Source organism: Adiantum capillus-veneris, chromosome 6 (assembly GCF_014529385.1).
Source record: "Adiantum capillus-veneris isolate H3 chromosome 6, ASM1452938v2, whole genome shotgun sequence".
Taxonomy (NCBI): Eukaryota; Viridiplantae; Streptophyta; class Polypodiopsida; order Polypodiales; family Pteridaceae; genus Adiantum; species Adiantum capillus-veneris.
This window is the reverse complement of record NC_140936.1, coordinates 42,079,099-42,096,067: the sequence shown is the minus strand read 5'-3', so window position 1 is coordinate 42,096,067 and position 16,969 is coordinate 42,079,099. Positions and strand designations below refer to the sequence as shown.

Genomic DNA, 16,969 nt, shown 5'->3' with positions numbered 1-16,969 from the left:
TTTTGCAATTGATTGTTAAGCTCATTGATTGAAATGTTATCAACTCCACAGTTTTACAGAACAACCGTTGTATAGAAATCCTCCAAACAAACAGAATTTGCCATGTTTACAACCAGCCCAAAACCTTGGCATTTAAGTTTCAGATTAAAGAATTCCTTTTGTCCAAGACTTGCGTTTAAGTTTCAGATAAAAGAATCCTTTTGTCCAAGACTTGCAAGAATAAAAACGGTTTCGCTCCAGAACTAAAACTCAAGTTCAAAAAAATGTAATACATTACAATTTCTGTACACACATACACCTTTGTTTGGTGTTCTGTGAGATTGAAGTCATCTATGCCTGATCCAGGAGCTCCATCAAGCTTCTAATGGTGATCAGAAGCGCTCCAATAAACTCCAAATTCATTTTGGAGCACTCTTGCACTCGTCTGTATATGGTTCCACAATTCATTGCTTTGTGATACCTTGACCAGGATGCATAGCAGTCAGCTGCCAGTGTCGAGCCTGGACATATTCACCTTTCCAGAAACTTGGACCCCCAAATTCTCAGAGTTCCTCAGCTGTGACCTTCCCACATTCTTTCAACAGCCCTTAAACACTCCAATTTGGGGCTACTGTGTCCCAAAAATTACGACACACACCTCTCAAGACCATCAGCCTCCTTTCTTCATGGCCTCTTTAGTTTGCTTGAAGTCCCTGACAAACATTCTAGGGGCTATGGCCATAGACATCAGTTCTTGGAATAGAAGTTTGCAAGCGTAAGGAATGTGCACCTGTGTCATAAAACCAGAATACCATCAGTAAACAGAATAAAATAGAATGTCATAGCATACATACACAAATAAGTCCTCACCTGTACAATTTCTGTTTTGTTCTTGCAACCCCGGCATTCAAATGTGCTTTTCTTCAGGTTTGCAATTGCCATCAAGCCACAATGTTCACAAACATGAATCCTATATGCATCACTCTGATCGAACAGCCTTTCTTTGAGGAAATGCGCAGCTCCATGAGCTATCATACAGTCACGCTCCATTTCCCCAAATCGCAAACCTCCATCTCGGGATCGCCCTTCAGCTGGTTGTCGTGTTAGAATCTGGACAGGCCCACGACCACGAGAATGTATTTTATCATCAACCATGTGCTTCAGCCGCTGATAGTACGTAGGTCCTAAAAATATCATCGCATTCAGCCGTCGGCCAGTATGCCCGTTGTACATTGTTTCGAATCCCCTCATTTGATATCCACACTTGTGCAAAGCTTTACTTATGTTGTCGACCTAAACAAGAATTGCAGCCAGTGCATCCATAAACACAATATTCAAACCTATTGGAAGGCATATTAAACAGGCATCAGAGTGCTGGATGCTACTAGGCTTATGTTTTGAAAACTTAAAAATGAGGCTTTACCGTAACATCCGTAAAAGGAGTTGCATCTCCTTCCTTGCCCATATGAGCAGCAACCTTTCCCATGATACATTCAATTAGTTGCCCAATTGTCATACGAGATGGGATGGCATGAGGGTTCACAATGATATCAGGAGTTATCCCCTCCTGTGTCCAAGGCATATCTTCCTGTGTGTAGGTCATTCCCACAGTTCCTTTCTGTCCATGGCGACTGCTGAACTTGTCTCCTATCTGAGGTATGCGAATAGATCTCACTCTTATTTTAACGAACCGCAAGCCATCCGCATTTGTAGTCAAAAGAACCTAACAATTAAAACTCGATGGTTAATCATGACACAACCCAAGAAAAGAAAGAGTTCAAAAATTGCAATGTAGCAAAGCTCAAAATAGCCGCTGTACCTGATCGACCATCCCACTCTCACTGTGACGTAAGCAAGTACTTTGATCCCGCTTTGAGTATCGCTGTGCTTGCGTGCCCGTATCATCCTGTGGAATAGGAGTCGTCTTGCCAATAATAACATCCTCCCCCGACACCCTAGTACCCGGAGGAGCTAAACCATCATCATCGAGCTTATCATAGGATCCATGGCGCATGCCCTGCACTTGCAACAAAAGATGTTGTCACACAATCCATTGGAAGTAACCAAACAAAAGTGCTCTCAGAAGACTGACTTGAGTGTGCTCTCTAATGGGACGCTCAAATTCTTCCTTCACCATTGTCCCTTGCTTTTTTTCTTCATCCCTGTTACATACGAATGAACAACTGTTTTAAACCAAGCAGCCACCACAAAGCAGCTCTCCTCTTCATCAAAATCATCAAGTACAATGAAAGTCACCTGTAGGATCGATAGAAGATAGACCTAAAGAACCCCCGGTCGATAGAAGATTGATTCATGATCACAGAATCCTCTTGATTATACCCCGAGTAGCAGGCGATGGCAACAACAGCATTCTGATGCCAAAATTTTCAGGGTCAATGCTGCTCCTGAACTGATGGTATTTAACACAATAATTCTTCACTTACAATTCCTGCAGGAAGCTGCCGGAAATGCAGATGCTCCATGGCACGGGTTGTCACCAATGGCTTTTGTGGATAATATAGAACATAGGCCAAGGTGTCCTACAAACCAAAGGAGAGCTTCAGCTCACACTATAAAGCAAAAATCGCCTGCTTTTCTAACCGTTTCGGAATTGAGAAGTACACAGAATATCTTTCATACCATTCGTAACTGATAATTCGTAACATAGATCCCCATAGCCTGCTTGCCCATTGCAGATTGATAGGTGTTTCGAGGAGACTGCATGACCACCATAATCAGAAAATATGTTGCCAAAAGTAAGATTCACCTATAAAATCCTAGTATATGGTCGAACATTGTCAAAGCCATATACCTGGTTATGGTCAGGAAATGGAATAATTGATGCACAAACTCCAAGAACCATAGAAGGATGGATTTCACAGTGCGTATATGTGTCAGAATAAGCTTCTTCTGGGTGATGCCTTGCATTCACAAGATCCTAAACCCAAAAGAAACGAAAATCAAAGTCAAAACTTACGGATAATTCGCAAACATGACAAACTAGATATAGAGGGCTGTCTTGGAGCACCTGAATTGTCATTGAAATCATAGTTGTCTCCTCCTCCTCGGTATCAACATACTCTATGAAACCTTTAGTAACCAGGTCATACCATCCAGGTTCTGTTGTTTCCTGCAGTCCCACCATCACAAATGTTAAAAGAATTTCGTATAATAAAGCGTTTGCTTTGATTTGAATATACAAAACAAACTGCTTTTGCTGATTTGTATGACAGAAAAAGACCTTTTGCTGCAAAGCCCTGATATCGGACTTCTTAATCAGCAGTCGTTGCTTCTCAACGATAAAAAGTGGCCTACTGCAACGCCCATAATCTGTATACAATCTCAACTCCTTCAACCGAATGTCTCGGACAACCCCAACTTCAGTATTCACATCAACCTGTCAGTCACATACAATGGAATTCAAACACCAACTCAAGAAAAAACAAAATATATACAGGACAAATAAAGCATAAGGCCATCGGGCTATGGCTGGCAGAGAAGTGACAAGGCACCCAAGACGAGATCTTGGGCTTGATCCCCTTTCGTGTCCACATGCTCATCAGCAGGAGAACAGGGCGGAAAACCCCAGTATCTTGGCCACTAGACCAAATCTCTCAATACAAGAAACCAGTGGCCAAACAATCAAAGCAATATCTAGCAAAAAGTACCTGTCGTCTCAGCTGTCGTAAGGTTCGCACAAGAAGCTCAGGGTCACGATGAATACCCACCCAGCAACCATTCACAAAGATCTTGGTTGCATTGGGAATGACAGCAGGTGAGATTTCCTGGAAATGCATGTAGTTAATCATCTGTACAAACCACCTACAGCATGAAAATTACTTTAAAATTGTAACACCACTCACCTCAAAGTTCTCTGTGCTCCACTCCTCCAAAAACTCCAAAATGGGATTTGCAGCTGACCCCACGGTTATGTATGACATAAGAGCCAAATTTTTCACAAGACCGCAGGCCTACAGCAGCACTGTTGAGTTAGTATCACATCACTAACTAACCAGTAAAATCTGTGTCCTTTCATGTACCTGTCCTTCTGGTGTCTCTGCAGGGCACATCATTCCCCAATGTGAATTGTGCAACTGGCGAGGCTTTGCCAATTTCCCTACCCACCCAGTCAGAACAGTAAGTAAAGAAATTAAAAGAAGTAGAATTTTCATCCGCATATGTTCCATTCACCTTCTCGACCAATTGGAGAATTGAGCCTCCGAAGATGAGACAAAGTTGATGCATATGTCAGACGGTTCAACACCTGCACATCCTCATAATAATATCTCACTAATCTGAGAGTTTTTCAAGACAATTGGATCACAATCTGTGCTAAAGGCTCACCTGAGAAACACCTGCACGTACACCAGCAGTGTTTGCTTGACCCCAGTTGCCAGTGGCTAATGAATACTTCAATCCACTAGTTATTGTCTTTGCTTTTACAGCATATGCAAGGTTGATCTCTTTCCCATTGTCAACACACTGTAATTAATAAAATGTCAGGACACTTTACTGCAGGGAAGCCTAGGCAAAAGACCACAAGTGACAAACCTTCTGGAGGTAACCACGAACATCCTTTGTAAGCTTTCGGAACAACTGTAACAAGAAGATACATGCTCAATAGGCGGAATAATACTGTTCACAAACTGTGATTGCAACCGTGTAGGCTACAAACTAAATTTGAATTTTATTTCCATCCTCTGAAACTTTTTACACCAAAACGACGCACCATGCGAAAAAGACCTCCAAGCAAAGGACCTGCGAGATCGAGCCTCTTGTTTCCATAATGATCACGGTCATCTTCTGCACGCCGCCCCAATGCACAAAGTAGAAGTCGGTGTATGATATAGCTACAAACAGATACAACGGGACAGAAAATGAGACATCAGCAACAAAGCAATCTTCACAGTCTGGGTTTGAAGCACAAAAATGCATGAAACAGGGGTGAATCATGTACCCAAAAAAGTAGGCTTTTTTTGTCTCACAAAATTCGCCTACACCAACATGAGGAAGCATCTCTTTCTGCAAAATTTCCTTTGCGTACCTGCATGTTCCAGATTCATTGCAAGTAAATACCTTCGCCAATCATTCCATATGACATTCATTGCTGAGTAAAAATTTCTCTCTCAAGACTAGACAGCGAGAGGTGACAAATATATTCCAAAGCCAAACAAAAAGAACAAATGATTACTTTATACGCTTCTCTCTAGCAACACCCACAGTAGAACCACGCTTTCCAATATAATCAAGAGCTACCTGTCCAGAACATATCAGGAACATTAAAATAGACCAACTACGATTGCAAAATCTCCCCTGAACAACCAATGAGGTATACCTGCTGATTCTGAATGACAAAGGCCTCTTCAAGTGATGGCCTCAGAAGCTCCATCATGGCAGTGTCACTAAAATCATAGCAGATGTGTTCTAAGATATCTTTATCAGCTACAAACCCCAGCGCCCTGAAAACTACAATTATAGGTATTTCTGTTCGAATATATGGTAAGGTTGCACGAATGTATTGCCCAGATGAGCCCTGGCAAAAAAGCCAAGGTATTCATGGATACAGGCATTACACATCTGTCCTAGATAAACCAATTTGTGGAGTTGAAAGGATAAACGTTAAACATCTACTCACCCCCTTCGCACCAGCTCTCGACAACATCCGTACAAACATGCTGCTAGCTGGTCTGTTTTGATTCTCAGCCATAGATCTAACTTCAGCAACATATGCATATTTATTTGGTTGCCGCTTTTTAAAGACATACACATGATTTGTACTCATCTTTTCTTGAGCAATCAAAACCTTCTCACTTCCATTAATTATAAAATAACCCCCCTGATCATATGGGCACTCCCCAAGCTCAGTAAGATCCTTCTCATTGTTACTGAACAAGGTGCAATAGCTCGAACGAAGCATTATGGGAACCTGAAACACACACCAAGCAATCAAAAGAAGGCTAACAAAATAGAGGTGTTTCTTGAAGCTTGAAATGGCAGAACAACACTTCATATCAGAATGAACATAGCAATGACATCAAACCCCATCTCTGTATCACTTCTATAAGCCTAAATATATAACAAAGCTTTTAAACCCTAAGCCTCTCTAAACTTTCCAATAAAAAGCTTATTCAGCCAAATGTTGTGGCAAACAAGTATCATCATACCTTGCCAATAAAAACCTTTGGTAAATCTTCACTTTCAATCTCCTCTTCTCCATCCTCCCCTTTCTTTATGACGTGCTTTGCCACGTCCACATAGAGTGGGGCAGAGTATGTCAAATTTCTGAGTCTTGCCGCTTTTGGAAATAAAGTAGCAGTTTCTCCATCAGATTCCGTCATCATTGGCTTGCTAAGATAAATCTGTCCGAAGCTTATTTTGTAAGTTGTCTGCATAACAGGGCCAACGCTTGGGTTAGCTAAAATTTCAGCTGCAACACAAATTACATCTCGCTTAAAGAACCATCATCCTTATAGATATGCAAACTTTCATTTTCATTTATAAGAAAAAAAAAGGCAACGATCTTCTACCTAAGACCCTGAAGAAGCATTGATCAGCTACAACCGTTTGAAAATTAAAAGAACGTCCTTACAACCCACTCAATCCATAATCAATGCTTCTGGTTACCAACAAAGTCTCTTAACTTCTGTGCCACACAAACATTGTCTGCCTTGCCTCATCTACATATATGCACACACAAACATGTTACTCATAGACACACAGAGGCCCCTTGATCAACCCAAAAAAATCTAGTTTCGTTCGTGCAAGTATGTCTTCTCTAGAAGGAAAACTTTTCAACAATTTTTGCTATGGCAAATGGCATGTGGACAGTGCATTATGATGTCAACAACAAACGTGGATAGAAACTACAGCATGAACTTAACGGAAAGAGCTTGAGATAAGAATCAAGAAATGTGGCATTACTAGGTATTGACGAATATGCCAAAAGGACACAAATTGAAGCACAAATGGCTAATGGAACCTATACATCATTGACATCGTTGATTGGATCACTTCGATGATAGGTCCAAACATTTACACATCCAATCGACTTCTACATTATGGAGTTGGGAGGATGTGATGTTCTATTGGGCATGCCATGGTTTTACAAGTACCATGTCCGATTTAATGCCAGAGAACGAACTATCCAATTGAACCACAAGAACAAAGAGTTGGTGTTGAAAGTCAATAATCAAGTACTCAAGGAGTGATGACAAATTAAAGGAAGAATTATGAATATACATTAAAATGAACCAACAATTTTTTTGTACCAATTTAAGATCAATAAAGATCATGATTATGAATAAGATTATGATCTTAGGTGTGTGCAGGCACTACAAGCAGGATCCAGTGACCTTTTAAGAGGCATTCTGAGGGGTGTGATTGACATCCAAGCATGATCCAATGATCTGTTATAGGCATTGGCTAAGATACCGGTCTAAGACAGATTTTCAGACGCACCTGAGGTGGCTACAACTAGCTTTTATGTGTGCACAGCCATCATGACACAAGAATGCATGACTGAATAATTGATTGTGAGATTTTAACTTGCATAAATGTTAGAAGTGTGGACATTTTCTTGTATCCCGAATCGAGGACGATTGCATTGAATTTAGAAAGCGATATGTGACAAGTTTTAGGGTTAGGGTTTCTATGTCAAGGTCATAGACGCATGAGTCCAATGCGTTCGTTTGACATGCCTCAGATTCAATCTGTAACAAACTGCTGACGTGTCAAAGCCTAAAGAATGGAGCCAACTTACAGATGTGGCCGAGGGGCCTACACCCTAAGAAGAACAAGTAACAGAAGAAGTCCTACCAAATTATGGGGACCCCGTTCAATGGGGCCCCAAGTGACATAAAGGAAGAAAATAAAGCAGGATCCGGACACACGCAAAAACTGATGACGTGGCAGATTTTCGAAAATTGCATTGGCATGATGACGTGGCAGGTTGTACGGATTTTCGTAAATTACGTTCGCAACTTTTGGCATTGCTTTTTGGACCAGAAGCTTTTGAGTTTTAAAGGCTTTTTACTATAACTGCTTTTCAAGCCAAGGGCCTTTAAATATGAGGCTAGGGCTCATTCTCTGGCATGCTTCCTGGAGAAGGTGCAGAGTCTAGAGTACCGGCTTGTACTGTGTTGATGCAATATAAAGAAATACCGAAAGGGGCACCAAGGTTTGGGGCCAATACTCTCTGTGGTGGTATTCCGCCACTCCGTGTCGCGTGTCGTCTCTCTTTAAGATCAGTTGTTATTGAAGTGCTAAAAGTCTGTTCAATCTGTTCTTTTCTATTGGCACGTGGTGCCCGTCTTGTGACACAATCTCCCTAGAAACGTGGTCCATGCCAACCTCTTGGTCAAAGCCAGAATCCTTGGTGCCATGATTAGTTCTCTCTATGCGGTATTTACATTCCTGATCATCTGTGTGGCACTAGGACATCTATGTGATCTTCGGGTCCCGAGCTAACTTGACTGTGTTTTGCAGATCTCGCCCAAGAGGCCTAAAATCTAGAAGAAGAAGCAGAAGTTTATACCAACTTATAGGACCCCGTCCAATGGGACCTATAATAAAACCAAGCAAGAGACCTTGCGTAAACAACTGATGACGTGGCAGATATTGTACGGACATGCCAAATATTGCGCTTATTGTTGACGTGGCAGATTTTTGGATTTTACTCTAAAAAGTGCCACGTGGCAATTGTACGGAATTTTCACTCTTTGCGCTGGCTGATATTAGCAAGTTTTAGCACTAGCTTTTGGAGCACTAGTTTTTCACTTGAAGTGCTTTTAGGATTAATGCTTTTGGGGCTCTGCTTTTAGCAACCCTTGTACTCTTTATAAGTGTCTGTCATTCTTTCAGGCATCTTGACGCAAAGCACGAAGATCTAGACCCAACGGAAGTTGTACCTTTGCAAGTCAATAAAAAGGAAATACCTCGGCCTACTCAGGCGGAGCAACGAGAGATGAAGCATCGTCAATTGATCGGCGATGCAACAAAGATGATGCTCAGTTTTGCGAAGGACCCAAAATTGGCAAAATATATGAGCGAGACTTCTTTTCAGGAAGTGCACGAGCAGTGGTAGAAAACCACAACACCACCCCTGAAACCCGCTCTCAAGAAACCTACTGCTCACAAGCAATATTCAGAGAAGGAATTAGAAGAGGTGGTTGATGCACGGATTGCTCAGCTTTTTGACGCGCAGGACAAAGCTAAAAAGCACGGCAAAAAGCAGAAGAAAGGCACTGACTTCCCGGGTTATTTGGGTCGTTAGTCGACATTTGATAAGGCAAAGAAACAGAAGAAGCGTGTTCGATTTGAAGGAGTACCCAGTTCTTCTTCTTCTTCTTCTTCTTCTTCTTCTGATAGTTCTTCTAGCTCTTCAGATTCGAGAGAAGAAGACAGAAAAGGCAAAAAGCGAAGCAAGAAACTACGCTTCGAAAAGGGCAAGAAAAAGGCAAAGAAGTCTAAATCTCGCCTAGTAAGTGACAGCTCTACAGAGGACTCGTCTACAGACAGTTCAGACTCTGATGACGGCAACTTTTATGCGAACAAGAAGAATTTTTATAAAGCCAACCAGTATGACTTTCTGGAAGATAAAAGCAAGAAAGTCCAAGAGTTTAAGGAAGGTGGACAGTCGATCAAATTTGACACATTTTCAAGATATAAAGATGCTTCGAAGGCTTTGTCTTTTATACAGCAGTTTGACATCGCTTTCGCGAGAGGACGCTACTCAGAGCACTCCAAGATTCGGAGAGCTGCCTCTTATTTTAAGGGGAATGCTCGAACTTGGTGGTCCACGATTCTTTTAAACAAGACTACGCCAGTTAAATGGCTGAAATTTGAGAAGCTTTTTATTTCTTCTTGGCTGATACAAGAGTATGAACTTGATATACGAGCTGCTTGGAACCATCTTCGGATGACCAAGAGAGATATAGTGGATGCTTATTGCGAGAGATTTTGGAACTCTTTTGTACCCGCCTCCTCATTCAAGAAGATCTCGTTCAGAGAACAGATTGAGCGGTTTACCTTGGGTCTACCTACAGAGATCCGAGATCACCGCTTGGAACAGTAGTCAGCTTCTATTCAGGAGTTGATGTGTCATGCGAAGCCGGGTTTTGCCATTCACTCTAGCAGTCTGACCTACCCCACCGATGAGGTCATGACACACCGAGCCGAACAGACTTCAGCGAATGAAAGTAGAAAGAGAAAGAGCAACCCAGAAAAGAAGGATGCACTACCCAAGCTTACTCCACCGGAGAGAGCTCGCTTCATCAGGGAGGGAAAGTGCTTTGGATGCGGGGAACATGGACATATCTCCGCGAAGTGCCCTAAAAAGGCACAGAAAGAACAGAATGACAAGAACGACGACAGGCCTGAGAGTTCGAGAGCAACTGAGGAGCGTGGAAGAAAAGGCAAGATGAAAACAGGACTAGTTCCAAATTGTGTGGGTACCGATCCCAACGCCATGGACGAGAGTACAGAACTTTGTCGAGCTTGGGGCAAAGTGAAAGACCAAGAGGCCCTGATCTTCTTTGATGGAGGAGCCAAGGCCAACTTCATTTCACTAGAATTGGCGGCGCGGCTAGAGATCACTCCCGATCAAATGGGACCACTTGCGGAGGCTGTTCTAGCGGCACCCGGCAGGGACGTAGCCATTACACCTGTCATTGGCAAACTTCGGTTGCATTGTCAGGGGTATTTAGGGCATGAGGACTTTTTCACAATGCCTTTGGAAGGTTGTGATGTTCTCTTAGGGATTCCCTGGTACCACAAGAGCAACGCCGTGGTTGATTATCGGGCGAGGAAAGCGACATTGACTACAGAGAAGGGCAGAACCATTGTACTTGACATTAAACTGAAGGGCGAGTCTGTCCCTATTATATCGGCTTCGGCCATTTCTAAATTAATGAAATCCAGTCTGTTTGTTTACTCGATCTTTATGAAAGAACTGAATGATAAGGATAGAACAAATATGTCTAAACTAGATAAAGAACGCCAAGATTTTCTCCACTCTCACGTCGATTGCTTCTCAGAGGGCCTACCAGGCGAGTTACCACCTGCTCGTCCTGAAGATCATACCATTGATCTGATACCTGGAAGCACACCACCGAACCGGCCACCTTATCGTGTGAGCCGAGCACAGAATGAAGAGATTATGAACCAAGTGAAAGACCTCTTGGAAAAGGGTCTTGTCCAGCCTAGTACTTCACCGTATTGCTCTCCAGTGTTGTAACAAACTGCTGACGTGTCAAAGCCTAAAGAATGGAGTCAACATACATATGTGGCCGAGGGGCCTAAACCCTTATGTCTGCCAGAAACCCTAACTGTTGAAACCCTAATGCTGGAAACCCTAACCCTAAAACCTGCAAACCCTAATTCTGAAAACCCTAACCCTAAAACCTGCAAACCCTAATTTCTGCCAGAAACCCTAACCCTAACCCTAAGGCAACAGACAAATTCCGAAAATTGCGTTGGCTGATGACGTGCCAAGCTGTACGGATTTCCATAAATTGCGCTGGCAGCTTTTTGGCTTTGCTTTTGAACCAGAAGCTTTTGAGTTTTAAAGGCTTTTTACTATAACTGCTTTTCAGGCCAAGGGCCTTTAAATATGAGGCTAGGGCTCATTCTCTGGCATGCTTCCTGGAGAAGGTGCAGAGTCTGGAGTACCGGCTTGTACGGTGTTGATGCAATATAAAGAAATACCGAAAGGGGCGCCAAGGTTTGGGGCCAATACTCTCTCGGGTGGAATTCCGCCACTCCGTGTCGCGTGTCGTCTCTCTCTCTCTTTCAGTTCAGTTGTTATTGAAGTGTTAAAAGTCTGTTCAGTCTATTCTTTTCTATTGGCACGTGGTGCCCGCCTTGTGACAGTGGTATCAGAGCATCAGGCGTGTGCTTTTCTGAAAGCATACCGGTCCCACAAAAGGGCAGACAGAGCTTTATTCGAGGATATTAGCCACTCCCACCCTTACTTCATCCCGCATCGGGCGCGCTCCCGGCTTCACCGAAGTGTCTTACAGGGCATCAGCCAATTAAGATCACTTGCAAGAGAAGGATCCAGATTTGTTTCAAGTCACTGTTTTTCTCAGAAGCAGTGTCATGCAGATGTTGATGTCTACAGCTACCAAGCAGCATACTCCAAGTACTTGGCAAGCTTTCAAGAAAATTTTTGCCCAAAGTTATACAGTTTCTAACATCTTCCTTCGGAGTGCAACTTCTGGCAGAGTGGGGTATCCCAAAATGCTTGCCATGGAAACCCTAGCAGATTATAACTTGAAGTTTCTCGACATCTCCCAGTAGATGTCTCTTCACGAGCAGATGAACTTGGAGACCGAGTGCGATGGCTATCTTGGGACTACCATCGCCGCCAAAGAAACACTGTTTGTCCAAGAGCTGATGGACCATGCTGTGCTCGGCTACGACCTTATGGAAGAAACCTAACCCTAATTTTTGGTTGAGGTTTCAGGATGGAAAGTCAATCGACTTTTCGAGCTCGACTAATGTCGAGATTGCTTTTTAAGTTTGAGTTTTGTTTGAGCTTGTTTGGTGATCCTGTTTGGAATTTATTTGAAATGGATGGTATCTGTTTTGAACCTGTTTTGGTGCCGATTTGAATTGTTTGACTCTGGTTTGATACTGGTTTCAATGATTGGTGATTTTACTCCCGGGTGGAGAAGTGATAAATACTGTTTTGGTATTGTTTAAACCTTGGAACAACGCAGGCCGATGCCTTGGGAGCGTTTCGTTGTATGTTTGAAAACCTCCGAACGACGCAGGCAGATGCCTGGGGAGCGTTTGGTTGTATGCTTGTAAAATAATTGTTGTTGTGACTCCCGGCCCGGACCTGGATGGTTATGCGAGAGGAGTATTAAGAAGTCTTAGCAGTGGTTACTCTCAGCACCTCCAAACGACGCAGGCTGCGGTCTGGGGGGCTTTTGGTTGTAAAAGGCCTCTATATCTCCCGGCCCGGACCTTTTTAGGTTATGCGGGAGGAGTGATGAGGGAGTCGTTGAATATCTCCCGGCCCGGACCTTGTTAGGTTATGCGGGAGGAGTGTTCATCGGCGGCTTTATGTTTCTACGTCTTGTAACATGCATATGTGAGCATTTGTGTTGCATTGTGATGTGCCAACCAGTAAATATTCCTAATTGGATGAGATTGCCTGGGTATGTAATTTTAGTGCATCAAGACACCCGAGGAAGATCAGTACGGTCTGGGTGTGATGGCTAATTTTACTTCGCCGGAATATCAAGAGTTCCGATCTGGACGAAAGGAGAAGCTAACTCCTTGATCAAAACAGCCGATAGGAGCAGCTAACTCCTTGATCAAAAGAGCAAAAAGGAGAAGCTAACTCCTTAATAAAAAGAGCAAACTGATTGTCCCTCGGAATGACCCTCGGAAATTTTTGAGCTAACTTGAGTTGTTTTGCAGGTATGCTCTAATCGCGGACGATTACTCTCTTTCAAGAAGGAGAGATGTAACAAACTGCTCTGACGTGTCAAAGCCTAAAGAATGGAGTCAACGTACAGATGTGGCCGAGGGGCCTAAACCCTTATGTCTGCCAGAAACCCTAACTGCGGAAACCCTAATGCTGGAAACCCTAACCCTAAAACCTGCAAACCCTAATTCTGAAAACCCTAACCCTAAAACCTGCAAACCCTAATTTTTGCCAAAAACCCTAACCCTAACCCTAAGGCAGCAGACAAATTCCGAAAATTGCGCTGGCTGATGACGTGGCAGGCTGTACGGATTTCCGTAAATTGCGCTAGCAGCTTTTTGGCTTTGCTTTTGAACCAGAAGCTTTTGAGTTTTAAAGGCTTTTTACTATAACTGCTTTACAAGCCAAGAGCCTTTAAATATGAGGCTAGGGCTCATTCTCTGCAAGGTGGTAAGGTACATAAGGTACGGTACGTATTCGGTACGTCTTGTACGTAGTACCGAATGGATAGAGTTATTAGGTACGTAAAATTCGTATGTTTTTTTTTTCTAAAAGCCAAAAACCTACAATACGGTCCATACTTGATAAAAATTTCACAAGTATCACTTCAAGCATGTTAGTTCACTATTCTACAAACCAAGGGAAAGGTTTCATACAAATACCATAAGCAAGTCGCGACTCCTTGCTCGACATTCAATGAATCAACATTGAAGTGACAAGAACAGATACAACTCAAATATACACAACCTAAAATTTGCAGTTTCACAACAAACTAGTTACTGTAGAGAACTTATAAGTTCACATTGATCATGATTTGCCAATTTGCACACAAAAAATTGATGAGCGAACTCAATTTTGCAGACCCGCTGTGGTTTTTTCCCCAACAAAAAAATGATTGTACAGTACGGATCCGTACGGTACCGTACGGACGTACCGTACCGTACCGTAAGGTACGTACGTATGGATCCTACCTTGATTCTCTGGCATGCTTCCTGGAGAAGGTGCAAAGTCTGGAGTACCGGCTTGTACTGTGTTGATGCAATATAAAGAAATACTGAAAGGGGGCGCCGAGGTTTGGGGCCAATACTCTCTCGGGTGGAATTCCGCCACTCCGTGTCGCGTGTCGTCTCTCTCTCTCTCTTTCAGTTCAGTTGTTATTGAAGTGTTAAAAGTCTGTTCAGTCTGTCCTTTTCTATTGGCACATGGTGCCCGCCTTGTGACAAGTGTTGTTAGTCTTGAAGAAAGACAGATCTTGGAGAATGTGCATCGATTATAGAGCTCGCAATAAAATCACCATCAAGAACAAATTCCCTATTCCTAGGATCAATGATATACTCGACAAATCACGGGGATCCTCGTGCTTTAGCAAGATTGATTTGAAGAGTGGATATCATCTTATCAGAATCGCGCCGCGAGACGTCTACAAGACAGCTTTTCGGACAACTTTTGGGTTATTTGAGTTTTTGGTGATGCCTTTTGGCTTAACCGATGCTCCTGCGACATTTAATCGGATGATGGACAAGATTTTTCGAGAGTACAGGCTATTTGTTGGCACTTTCTTTGACGACATCATTGTTTTCTCCAAGAATGAGGCAGAACACAGAGATCATCTGCTTCAGGTCTTTCAGGTATTACGAGATCACAAGTTAGTGATTAATACAAAGAAAAGTGAATGTTTCCTACAAGAGATAAACTTTTTGGGACACATTGTCTCAGTAGCAGGGGATCCGGCCAAGATAGAGACTATCCGTGATTGGCCCGATTTGAAGAATGTCCATGAAGTTAGAAGCTTCTTGGGACTGTGTTCGTACTACAGGCGATTCATTCGAAAGTTTGCAGAGGTTGCTTCCCCTTTGCATATCTTGACACAGAAAGGAGTCCCTTTCTCGTGGGGACCCACAGAGGTGACTGCCTTTCAGACATTGAAAGAGAAATTGGCTACGGGACTAGTTTTGACTTTGCCGGACTAGCAAAAGTCATTTGAAGTATATTGTGATGCTTGTGGTCGTAGTCTGGATGCGGTCTTAATGCAAGAAGGCCATGTCATTGCTTACGAGAGCCGATTGTTCTCAAGGCCAGAAATGACAGCACAGATTTATGAGAAAGAGCTTTTGGCGGTTATTCATTCTCTTACTCAGTGGCGGCGTTACCTACTCAAAGCGGATTTTACTGTCTTTACAGACTATCAGAGTTTACGCTACTTCTTGTCACAGAAGCAGCTTTCGAAAAAGCAGATGCGGTGGGCGAACATCTTGTCACAATTTCACTTCCAAATTGTCCATGTTCAAGGACAGAAGAATGTGGTGGCAGATGCTTTGTCTCGGAAGCCGTTGGTTCTGGCTATTTCCGCGATACATCATAGGAGCTTCGAGGATATGGTCGACCAGTATGCCACACATACAGATTTTGCAGACGTTTTCACACGGATACGGGATGGGGAGACAGTTAGCGGGATATTCCATTCGGGATGGCTACTTGATGAGAAAAACCATGTTGTGCGTTACACAGCCGTGATAGGTGTTTCACTTCTAACTCAGTTCAAAAATTCGGTTGATCTCAGCTTTAATAGTGTTGGTATTGAGAAATTTATATCAACCTCTTCTTTGCCTTCTGTATTATCATCAGGTTAAAAAGCTTACTAGCTAGGAAGGGCATCTAAAGCAACGATTGTCCATACAATATATCAGAAATTGCAGCAAATAATGCATTCTTGTTTCTCAGAGGAAGTTCCATTCTGTGATGTTCATAACAACCTACAAGACCCTCTGCAAGACAACGGAATGCCCTAGCTGAATGCAACATCAAGTGAAAAATCAAGCTGCTTCTTTCTCTGCTTCATGCTAAAGTTTAATGAAGGAAAAACCTCAACAAAGTCCTGATGGCGTCCAGGGTTGTGCTGGGACTCTGGCTTAATCTCAATGTCAGCCGATTCATCCACAATTTCCTGCATAGTGTTCTGGATGAATTCATCGAAAGAGTCGAGCTGCTGCCTCACAAGACCTTTGTCTTCGAAGTAAGCGCTGATGACCGCCCAAGCATCCTCTTGTGTGATCTCCTCATCCTCATCAATATATTCTTCCTCGTCCCCTCCGTACATTGTGAAATCTGTATTTCTGCTCTAGCAAGAAAACGCAGAGAGTAGGGTTTGTGAATGCTTGCGCCACTTGGGTTTTCTTTTCTGTGCGTGGGCAGGGGGAGTGGGCTTCTCTGCGTCCCCGCCGACGAACTAATCAAAACAACATACAGTACGCCTTCACAACGTTACATATAAGAGTGAGTGAGGTCTGAAACCGACTTTGGGAGGGCGGGGTGAAAATTCTGTGCTGAACACTGCTGACGTGTCGCTTCTATGTGCTAATGTGGCAAGGCCTGCCGGGGTAGTGTGGAACCTATCCAACCAGAGGTCAATGAGAGAGACAGAGAGGGGGGGGGGGTTAGGAAACGCAAAATAGTGGTGCATTGGAAGCGCTAAAGTGGTCATTAATGTATAGAGAGAAAGAAGGATGGAGTTGAGGTTTGGAGTGAGATTTTCTCAAATATTGCTCAACTCACCTA

The 16,969-nt window shown here is 43.1% G+C and overlaps 1 protein-coding gene across 1 annotated transcript; it reads right to left on the bottom strand.

Annotated features, from left to right (window-relative positions):
* Window positions 1–16,699, bottom strand: LOC147455411 (DNA-directed RNA polymerase II subunit RPB2). Its single transcript, XM_086514187.1, has 24 exons — window positions 16,278–16,699; window positions 6,144–6,365; window positions 5,615–5,905; window positions 5,315–5,512; window positions 5,171–5,235; window positions 4,937–5,023; window positions 4,709–4,829; window positions 4,531–4,575; window positions 4,324–4,461; window positions 4,171–4,243; window positions 4,020–4,096; window positions 3,843–3,950; window positions 3,648–3,764; window positions 3,221–3,376; window positions 3,008–3,109; window positions 2,792–2,917; window positions 2,620–2,697; window positions 2,424–2,519; window positions 2,236–2,351; window positions 2,072–2,141; window positions 1,799–1,996; window positions 1,403–1,702; window positions 850–1,272; window positions 1–769 (listed from the first exon to the last, which is right to left on the bottom strand). Exons 1-24 carry the CDS (start codon window positions 16,509–16,511, stop codon window positions 650–652), a joined length of 3,561 nt encoding a protein of 1,186 aa, XP_086370313.1. The 5' UTR covers window positions 16,512–16,699; the 3' UTR covers window positions 1–649.
* Between the last annotated feature and the right edge of the window lie 270 nt (window positions 16,700–16,969).

Coding starts and splice junctions, on each gene's coding strand:
- LOC147455411 (XM_086514187.1), bottom strand. CDS start 16,511: ATGTACGGAGGGGACGAGGAAGAATATATTGATGAGGATGAGGAGATC. Junction 4,244..4,323: donor TACGTGCAGGTGTTTCTCAG/GTGAGCCTTTAG, acceptor GAGGATGTGCAG/GTGTTGAACCGTCTGACATA. Junction 3,951..4,019: donor CAGAGACACCAGAAGGACAG/GTACATGAAAGG, acceptor GTGCTGCTGTAG/GCCTGCGGTCTTGTGAAAAA.